Genomic DNA, 10,872 nt, shown 5'->3' on the forward strand with positions numbered 1-10,872 from the left:
GTTCTTACTCTGAGCTCTGTGGTCCTGCATGAACACAGACCTTTCAGCCAATGTTAGACCAGTTTTGGTTACTTGATTTGAGAAATTTCTGTCTGTCCTCTTATCACTGCTGGAAGGACTTGTGATGTCATGTACTTCTGGGCACCAATCAGAATTTAGCGATATCTAAATCAAATTCTGATGACGGTCGGTGGCTTGTTTGCTCATGTTGCCAGGCCACTGTCAATCAGTCATTGTCAATCAATCAATTTTTATATAAATGTGCCAACAGTCCACACAGAGCAGCTGCATAATGATCGTAGCAGAGATGAAAGCTCGTCGCTCTTATGGACAGGCTGATGGCTGAAGTCTGATGCGGCCCTCTGAGGTTTTTGACGAGCACGATTGTAAAATGAAAAAAAAAGGGTTAGGCTAAAGTGACTCCATATGATGATCAGTCGGAGTACCACATCATGTTCATGTTACCAACCAGAATTAGTAAGCAACATTAATCATAACCAACTCATACTGATACGCTCCACCCAACCTCTTGTGTACATGACTGTGTGCAAACTAACAGGGTCATTGGTGAAGTCCTTCTCGACTTCACACCTGCTGATATCAAACTCAAACACACAGCCGCAGCGCTCAGGAGACGCACTTAGTTTCTGAATCCACAGTTCTTGAGATTTTGACAGAAAAGACAGCGCCATGGCAGCCACTCTCTGTCAGGTGATGGGCTTCCTCCTGAGTTTGTTAGGGGTGGCGGGAATAATCGCTGCGACGGGGATGGACCAGTGGGCGACGGAGGACCTCTTTGACAACCCTGTGACGGCCGTGTACTCGTACTCGGGCCTGTGGAGGTCATGTGTCCGGCAGAGCTCCGGCTTCACAGAGTGCCGACCTTATTTCACCATCCTGGGACTGCCAGGTATGATGTGTTTTTGTTTCATTAGCGACGCAGAAGCATCATGTAGACGGAGAAATGACTTCATAGAGCCATGAGGGGAGAAAAGGTTTAGATAGTTTCTTGGGCTGAACAGAAGAAAATCACCCAAAAATAAGAGTGGCAGTTTTCTTGTTTGTGTTATGCTGGAATATAGGTTAATTATTGGGGGGGTTAATAAAACAAGTAGCTTAGTCATTGGACGGAGATGAATAATATATCAAACATTTTGGGTTTTGTGTTTCCTCATATTGATGGGAAAGAAATGAGGAAATATCAGACCACACCCTCTGTTACGAAGGGGGGGGGACTCTCATCACCGCTGTTTACCGAAACTGGGACAAAGACTCATGAAAATTTTAAGTAAACATGTGATAAGACCTGTTCCTTGTTGAAACATACATAATGATAAGCGGCAGCACCGACACTGCCATTTCACGACACCATGACATTGGCGGTAACTTTGTTTTGAGCGGGACATCTAAAATGGCTGTCTCGATGATTCAGTTAATAGGATTCATGTTGTCTGCGTTGGGGCAATTTTTAATATCGGCAGCAACAGCAATGGACATGTGGAGCTTACAGGACCGATCTCTTACAGTTGTAACAAATGTTTACACCTATTCTGGGCTGTGGAACTCATGTGTAGGGACAGCATATGGTACAACACAGTGCAGGCCTTATTTTACCATACTAGGACTGCCAGGTAAGAGAATTACACTCACAGGGGGAAAAAAAAGACATTTATCGAATATTTCTCCACCAGGTTGGATTAGGAGAACATTTTCCAAAGGACCTTGGAAGGTACTTAAGAATATTTGGAAGGTTTTAGGGCAGATTTTCTCCATTTCCCCCACTGCATAAAAATGCAATCGACTGCAGAAAAGATGGTGTCTCTCGGGAATCAAATGGAAATTTGATGAAACATCCAAAGCTTAGCTGAGCAAGCACAAGCTTTACAGGAGTGTCACACAATGTAAAGTACATTTCCACACTCTGTACTTAACAGCTGAATGTAGTGTAGAGCACATTGTACATAAGGTTTTAAAGGCTTAAGTCTAGAATAATACAGGTACAATATCTCTGGCCATGGAAAGATGGCATTTAGGTCACTATTTTATATTATGTACCGCCTTGAGTTATGAATTTTATATCACTGCTGCTGAAAAAAAAACATTATTGCAATGTTCTCTTTTTTACACAATTCACCTTTTGTACTCTAATTGAAAGTGAATGCCATGAGTGTTGAGCTCTCTAAGCCTCTTTTAAAGCATATTCTTGATATACATGTTCATCAGTCAAACTAATAGTATTTGTCACTGCTGAAAAACATTATTTTAGGAGATTCTGAAGCAGCAGTTGCAAGTTGTTTATTTAAGAGTGACCTAAAGACCTTTTAGCACTTTCCTAAACTAATTTACTTTTGCCTTGTTCCTCCAAATATTTACGTGTAAGGATTTATTCACAAGTTTAACTTAAAATTAAGAGCTCAGTGTTGAGTTTTGACGATATGTGAAACAAGAAATTTCATTTCTCTATGATAATGATTTGCAACTCCAAAGCAAAAGCCTGTCCTGAATTCAAAATGTTTCTTAAGTAAAAGTAAAAAAACGAAGTATTATAAGCAAAATATATTTAAAGTATTAAACGTAAAAGTATTCACTGTGTATATAATGGAACCTTTCCACGTATCATGTTGTTACTGAATGTACAGTATATCATACTTAAGGATTATTAATATTGATGCAGTCATGTGTAAGCAGCATTTTGATATTGTAGTTGTTAGAGGTGAATGTAATTTTAGCTACTTTATTGCCTAGTTTCATCTACAAAAATCATATTTTATTTGTGAAACCATTAACTTAAGCTGTCTATAGCAGAGTAAATATTTTCCCCTGACGAAAATACTCCATTAAAAGTTTAAGTGACAGTAAAAGTATAGTACTTGAGTAAATCAATTGGTAGGTTGCAAATCAAATTTGATGAGTAGATAATATGTTTATGAATATTTTACTTTTGCCTTTCAGCTCTGCTCCAAGCCGTCCGAGCCTTGATGATTGTCGGTATTGTTCTTGGAGCCATCGGCTGTCTCATCGCCATCTTTGCACTTAAGTGCTTGAAAATGGGCAACATGGAGGACAACATCAAAGCCACGATGACTCTGACGGCCGGGATCCTGTCTCTTCTTGCAGGTGTTGTAATGCTTTGTTCATAATATCTAGTTCTGTCATTGCACTTCAACCATTTTGCACTAACTCCATAGGATTTGTTTTGTGAAATTTTAGGTGTCTGTGGCATTGCTGGGGTGTCAGCTTTTGCTAACCTGATTGTGCAGAGTTTTCGGTTCACGACGTACGCCGATGGTGGGTACAGTACGTTTGGAGGAGCGAATGTTGGTGGACTCACAGGATCTCTGACTCCAAGGTAAACATCAATTCAGATGAATGTATACTGTGATGTTTAAACTTCTACAGCACTGTCAGTCTTTTTTTTTTTTTTTTTTGCCATAACTATCATCTTCTTACAGGTATACTTTTGGCCCGGCTCTTTTTGTGGGCTGGATCGGTGGAGCTATCTTGTTCATTGGAGGCGTCATGATGTGTCTGGCCTGCCGTGGAATGTCTTCAGATGGGAAGCGACGGTATGTTCAGTTACTGAAACAGGTTTCCTCTGATTTCTAGTGACCTTTAACTGGATAGTTGGAACTGCAGGAACTGACGACAAGATTCCTCTCCTGTATAGTAAAGTAACAAAAAAGAATAAGCCGCTAAATAGAGCAATAGGCCCTATAGAAGTGTATAGTAAACGGACACTACATGCAAAATATTGTACTAGAGTAGACTGTATGTTCTCTGCTGTAAAAAGACAGCACTGAAAGACAGAAATCTAACAAAGCTGGACAACAATATAACACTCGACATATTTTTTTTCCTTTCCTCATCAATAGTAGTAAAGATCTTAGTCCCTTTAAAATGTAAAGACACATACTCAGCAAAATGTAAATGATGGTGTCTGTATTTTTTCCCTGCATTCATAATGCAGTGTAACAAAAGCTTCAAGGCTGCTTGCAAAACAGAGATCCTTATATTTCTCTTTCAGTCATGTTCTTTCCGACTTCGTTAATATTCACATTAATAGTGGAATGACCACATATGAGAATGAGACTCTTAATCTTTTTTTTTTATTTTTTTTATTTGAAATGGATTATTTTCTGATATTCTGTAGGTACGATGGGATGGCCTACAAAGCTGCCTCTGTCCACACTATCTACAAGTCGGACACCAGACCACATCCAGCCTACAATGATTCCTACAAGGCTCAGAGTGTGGGTGGAAAGCAGTCGAACCAGAGATTTGACTATGTGTAAAATCATGTCACTCTTATAGATACCTCTTTTTTTATTTTCTACAGCTCTGTATTGATCCATGACTTTTCTCTTATCTTTTTGTCTGCACTGATGGGAAGAATAGCTATTTTTTTATTTCTCTATTCTTTAATTTGACAGAACTAGGCTACTAAACATTTAAGGTGTGTTTTTATTTAAAAAAAATTCTAGTAGCATTATATAATCCTTATTATGAAATGCTGTTTTGTGATTCTTTTTGTGTCAAATAAAAACAAGGGTGATTCTTATTTTGTCAAACACAAGATTTACCACCACATGTAGCACAAAATGAGCATAATGTCAGAACCTGGAATTGGTTGCAACTTAGCACAGTTGTAATGTAATGTAATGGAATAATCACTAAATTAAAAAAGTTAACACAAAATAAACTGTTTTTCATGTAGTAATTAGTTGTTACTGAAAATGAACTGAAATGACTACAAAAGTAACGTTAGCTTGTTAATATATTAGCTACATGTTTAGCATGGAGAGGAAAAGAAGTAATACATGGTTGATGGTTGGCATATCTTACTTGATACTTCAAAATGCTGTTTAATAATAATAATAATGTAAACTGAAATTACATTTAAAAAATTTAACCCCATGCTTCTCAAATTAGCCTACATCACATTATGCTAACATCGTTAGCCTAAATGACCAAATAACCATTGTAAGGTTAGCTTAACTGGATACATTTTCTCCATGTATTTTGCCATGTATGTATATATAAATAAAGTCATACCTTCATTAACAAAGATTGTCTGGTTAAGATACAGCTAAAACAATTTTTTCTAGCAGTTACAACTTACAGTTTTGTCCTTTTTACACAGGCTTGTTGATTCCTTTTTATACTTATGTTTCTTAGGCAAAGATTTACATATTACCAGTCTTCATTTGTCTTTATAGCCAAGACATTTGCAAATGTTGTTACACTTACACTGTAGATACACCCCTATCAAAAAATGTTGTAAAAAAACACACTTGTATTATTAATTCAGTTAGGTTTTACTAGATTAGCATGTGTTGTATTCATGGTATTTTATGAACACTGACTGTTGCAGAATATAATTAAAACATTTAACATGATTTAACGCTGCAAATTTAAAGAAGTGGGAGAAAATGAAATTACATCCACTGTTCATCTGAAAAAAAAATCAGTTTTGCATATCCTGTCATACAAGCAATGATCAAACCACCTGAAACAAACACCCATATTGATGATTGTGTTGTTGTTTATCCTATTAGTGTTATCGAGAAAATGCAGTGGTCATCAGTTTATCCATGGTAGTTATCTGTTATCTCCAGGCCTCCAGCACCATATGACAAATAAAATAATTCTCACATTGTTTTGTGGTAATTGAATAAAAAAAATGGTTCCTCTCAGACAGACACTGCATCTTTGATGTAAGCCTTGTTCACTGGTCAGGCACTGCGCTCTGTATGTATCTGGACTGATATTTGATACCAGCACAGTTTCTGTTACTCCTCTGGGGTTTGTCTTAATTTCCCAGGGAACAGGCAGAGAAGGGTTTAGATGATTTGCATGAAATCACATTTCCCGATAAAACAATTAATGAAAGTAATAATCAGGTAGTAACATTTAATCACACTAAAAGAGAGTCATTAATTGTCTTATGAATTGTACCAAAGTAATGGCTCTGCATTAAGAAAATGTGACAAAACAGTTTTAAAGCTCCTTAGTCTTTTTCATAGTCTCCTCCATGTTAGAGAAGACTGGGCCTCGGCCTGCACTGAACAGACTGTAACATCACCTGCTTTGCTCATGAGTTGAGAGGTCAGGAAATGGCAGACGGACAATTGATTTAGCACTTTTGTACAAGATTGCCTACTGTAAATATCAGTCAGACTTTTGATAGTTCCAGATACATCACAGATTGTGGAAAATCTATGATGTGTGTAATATCACATAATGAATATTTTTTAATGCCTATCATGTTGTGGACACAAGCTGTTTTAAATGCTATGTAATAATCAGGAATTGTTTTAATAAATTTAGCCAACAGGAGAATTTTAATGATGAATGACTGGATAAAGAAATATGGTGAGATGTTTTAGTTGGAGTGAATTCATGACTTGGTTTGAAGTGCGTAGATTGTCATAATCATGTGTACGGAGATGATAATAAGGTTTTTCTTTTGATTAGTCACATGAACAACTGTACATAGGTCTTCTGTCTTAACTGTCCATCCGAATCTCTAAAAAGGCCTAAACTCAGGACCATTACTTCTGAGATTCTGTAGACTTGCTGAGGTTGGACAATGTTAATCCAACCAGTACAGCTTCATCCCTGAAACTGTGGCACCACCTACTGGCTAGGACATGGTCACTGCCAGGTGAAGCAGTGTGTCTTTCCACTGACTTCCTTTTTCCAGATCACTCTGAGAAGCATCCACCACTTACTTCTTGGGAGCCTGACAATCATCGCCACTTACTACATCAGTCCCAACTAATCAGAGTCAAATTGCTCACACACAGGTCATGTAATTGTAGAAACTTGTTATGAGATTGTATGTAGAATGTTGGTAGGAACATGAATCAAAGGGGAGAAATTAGATCTAAATATTCTCATATACTGATATTAATTATTGAATTATTCTTTGTAAGGGACAATGTATAATGTCACCATTTGACGCATTTTACCAGAGTTAGTTTGAAGCTAATTTACAGCAGCCAATATTCAGACTGAAGACATTTGCATTGAATTGCTAACATAATTATCATGTAATTACTGGCTAATCAGTATGAAAAAATGAATGCCATTCAGTGGACTATTAGTAGTAATTTAATAATTAGAAAAATGTAATAAGAACTTTATTAGTGCTTGCCCTATATGTGAATTAACTTGACCTCTAGGGTGCTCCTGGATGGTAGCACGCAAAGAAAACTGGAATGACAAAGAAAACAGCCTCTTCATTTTTTTGTTTTGCTAACATTTTTGCTGTTTTAAACGAATGCTGTCTCTTTCAGTGTAAGATTGCAATGTCCAGTTTGTTTTGTTTTTACAGTATATGTCAGTTACAGCACTTCCAATGCTGCAATCTTACTCAGATAGAAGGATAAAGAGCTGAAGACTGCTACTGTTTCGTACCTTTGCCTCCATGTCCTTCAGCTCCTGCATTAGCTCCAATAGCAAAGAATCAGGTCTTAGCAACAGCATGAGACAAGCTATAATGACGCAGGATAAAAGTGGAGCTCCAGTTACAGTTATTGTTGTCAATGGAAAATGGCTCCAGCTCAGACAACAGCTGTGTTCCAGCTGAGGCAGCACAAACCCTGAAGGCGAGTGGTGAAACAATGGAGCTGGGCAGCTGTGGGTGGAGGCTGGGACATGCCACATCAAGCTTAATCTCATCAGTAACATTATACACATTAAAAAACATAGGAGAAGAAAAAAAGCACAATATTATCCATAAACATAAGTAATATATGTATATATATTGAATTTCCATATATGATATATAAATATACATATAGGATAAAAATAAATGTGTAAAAATTATATATGAAACCTATTAGAAATTTCCTATGTTGACATATATGTATGGCCCTTACGAATATGTACCAGGTCGACACACTTATATAGTTAATATCTATAAGGTGGTAACACAAGCTTTTTGGAGGCTCTATGGCAGACAGCTTTACTACCACACACAACAAGACACACACGCACATTGACAGACACACAAGTGCACAAGTGCAGTTGCTTGTGTTTTCACACAACTGACTGTGATTTGCTAATTAGACTGATTAACTCAGGGGCATTTTTTTTACTGTTGTTCTGTTGTAGCAGGAGAAATCACAGCAGTTTTATTGCAGATACAGGCGTGCATACATGTCTTGCTATGGTTGCTGGGACAAATTTAGATCCGAAACCATCGTTGTGAGGTCACTTTGGCCAGTCCTCACGCTTTCAAAGAACTTTTTTGAGGGATACCTGCAGTGATTGAGGTCAGAGTTTTTTTCTACAACATGAATGAAACTCAAAGTAAGGTCCTCTGTAGAGATTGAAACGTGTTATGGATACGCACCAAGCGTAAGGTGTGAGGCTGGAGTTGAAAATAAATCAATTTGAGTACATTTTGGGATGGTTTATTTGATGGTGACATTTTTAAGGACTTACAGTATTTCCCATACTTTCCTCCTGTATGTGCAGAGAGTGACATGTTCTGAAATCTTTCTGTGCAGTACGTACCAGGCAGAAGTTAAGGTTACCAGATACATCCCTAATGTTAGTGAGTTATCTCAATTCACTTCCCTCCTCACAGTGGATGAGGAACCAAACCTATTTGAGACTACCACCCTTGTTTTCATTGGTGTACCCAACAGACCTTGAGCTTCTGTTTGACCTTTGAGGCTGTGATCAGCTCCATTGTAAGATGAAATACCTCAACATGCCGTTATCAGTAATCGTAAGTTCCCCTGACATTATTATCAGTCCAGTTTCTGGACTACATTCAAACTGCTTGATCTTAACTAATACACCTTTCTTTTAACATCACCTGAGCTTCATTTTGTTCATCATCGCAATTTGTACATTCAAGTTCTAATTGAATCTAAAATCGTATTCGTTATATCATATGCAAATATACGTGGAATGTCATTGGATGACTCTGACCCTAATAAAGTTCTTCTGTATACTACAGGTGCTGCTGGGGTTTTTACCTCTTTTGTCTAAATACTGGGAAGTATTGTCAATGTTGTCACCAAATCATAGAAAATAAATAACGTACTACTAAACATGTTTCTCATTTGTATTTTGGTGTTTGAACCAGCTCGTTAAGACAGCCACACACATAAGAGAGATATTACAGTTCAGACTGGACAGTACAACAGTAAATACAGCAGCAGACATATTGAATTTACTTTGAGGTTCGAGCTACAGGAACTGTTCAACCATCATAGCTCTCCCATAGACTGCAATACAAATTCAGAAGCTGATAGCAAACAGCAGGTCTCAGGTCTCAGCAGGTGCGACTAACGCAGTATCCGGGCAGAAATTGACAAAGCGTGTGCGTGTGGTTGTGTACAGTGGTGTAGTCTACTTTATTCTACTGGAGCTAACTGCAAACTGTACCTGCCATCCCTGAAAATCTTCCTCAAAAAAGGTCACACAAATTCTTTTAAATCCCACAATTTCCAACCTTCATTGACAATTTGTTATATCAAAAATATAGACATTTTTTTTGTCTTGTATCACCCAGTTTTAGTCTAATTCTGATATCTTTCACGGTTTTTGAGGATGTGATGGGACTACCCTCCACCTCTCCCTTTGACTGCAAAACAAATTCAGGAGCTGATTTCCAGAGAAAAGCAGAAGTGACCCTTTTTTTGTAACTCGCTGGTGTCACTCATGGCTGTATATTTTAAACTATTGTGTATTTCTGGCTCTGTATTACAAAATATACATTGGGTTTTGAAAATACAGTAATATTTGCAAGGAAATAAGGAGTAGTTGATATTTGATGCAGTAGTTGCAGAGGAATTAGTGAGTGGACTTAAATCTTCTGCCATTTATGCTCACACTGATCATTTAAGTGTGCTGTACTTAGTTGAAGCACCTTGTAGTGAAAATTCATGCAAAGCTGTACAAAATATTATTTTTTTTAAATAAGCATAATGATTATGGCTGTGCAAGTGTTGCAGGTCTTTTATTTTTGTTCAAATGTTTTGCCCATTTTTTTTGTTATTTTCTCATTTTCAGCCCATGGTAATATTTTTTGTAGTACAGGAACCCTTCCTTTTTATTTATTTGCATGCACTCTCTTCCACTTTTTCAGTTAGTACTACTCTATCAGAAGCATAAGCTTCCTAACTCATTTCTACCATCAAAGAGAGTGAAATTAGAGGTGTTGAGATATCTTAGAAAAAATGTAAAAGCTATGCAAGGAATTAATATTGGTTTGATCTCAATCACGAGCTGTGGCTAAACACTTGCTAATTGATCATCGCTCATTAATTTAGGGAAGGTGATGTGTTGGACAGTGTATAAGATTGTTATTTAGGGCTATTCAAAGATCTTGAGCAGGTTTTGTACTTTATACTATAATACATCTTTATACTATTATAAACATGACAAAATATTATCAGAATTGAAAATGTTATGTTAGCTTATTGCCTCTTCACCTGCTTATTAATCTGTGTCGCTTCTGTAAGGATGTGTACATGTGTGTATACATGTCTTGCTATGGTTGTGGGGACAAATCTGGGTTTGAAACAATCTGTGAGGTTATTTTGGCCAGTTGTGACAGCTTCAAAAGGCTTTTTGAGGGACACCTGCAGTGACTGAGGTCAGTGTTGGGATGAGTCTCAACAGCATGAATGAAACTGGAAGTAACGTCCTTTGTGCAGAGTGAAACGTGAGGAGTGAAGTACACGCACCAAACACAGGAATTTTCTTGTTCATTATTTATTTATTCCTATAAACAGTTTATGTTCTATTTACCAATCTTTAGCATGATACACACACCCCAGTCCAGTAGGTGGCGCCTCGCATCCTTAACACTGTTTGACGAGCTTCCAGTAATAACACAGAAGAGGAAGA

At 37.4% G+C, this 10,872-nt stretch overlaps 1 protein-coding gene across 2 annotated transcripts; it reads left to right on the forward strand.

The window, feature by feature from the left end:
- Positions 1-566: 566 nt before the first annotated feature.
- LOC111669588 (claudin-18-like) lies at positions 567-5,656 on the forward strand. Of its 2 annotated transcripts, none has more exons than XM_023425953.2 (5): positions 567-910; positions 2,953-3,117; positions 3,211-3,349; positions 3,453-3,566; positions 4,151-5,656. In XM_023425953.2, the coding sequence occupies exons 1-5, from the start codon at positions 691-693 to the stop codon at positions 4,290-4,292; spliced, it is 780 nt and encodes a 259-aa protein (XP_023281721.1). In that variant the 5' UTR covers positions 567-690; the 3' UTR covers positions 4,293-5,656. The 2 variants fall into 2 exon arrangements, with proteins under 2 accessions (XP_023281721.1, XP_023281722.2); XM_023425954.2 differs by lacking the exon at positions 567-910 and adding an exon at positions 1,464-1,631.
- Positions 5,657-10,872: the final 5,216 nt, after the last annotated feature.

Source organism: Seriola lalandi, unplaced genomic scaffold (assembly GCF_002814215.2).
Source record: "Seriola lalandi dorsalis isolate HSWRI2012SDOR001 ecotype SW California unplaced genomic scaffold, Sedor1 jcf7180002054797, whole genome shotgun sequence".
Lineage (NCBI taxonomy): Eukaryota > Metazoa > Chordata > Actinopteri > Carangiformes > Carangidae > Seriola > Seriola lalandi.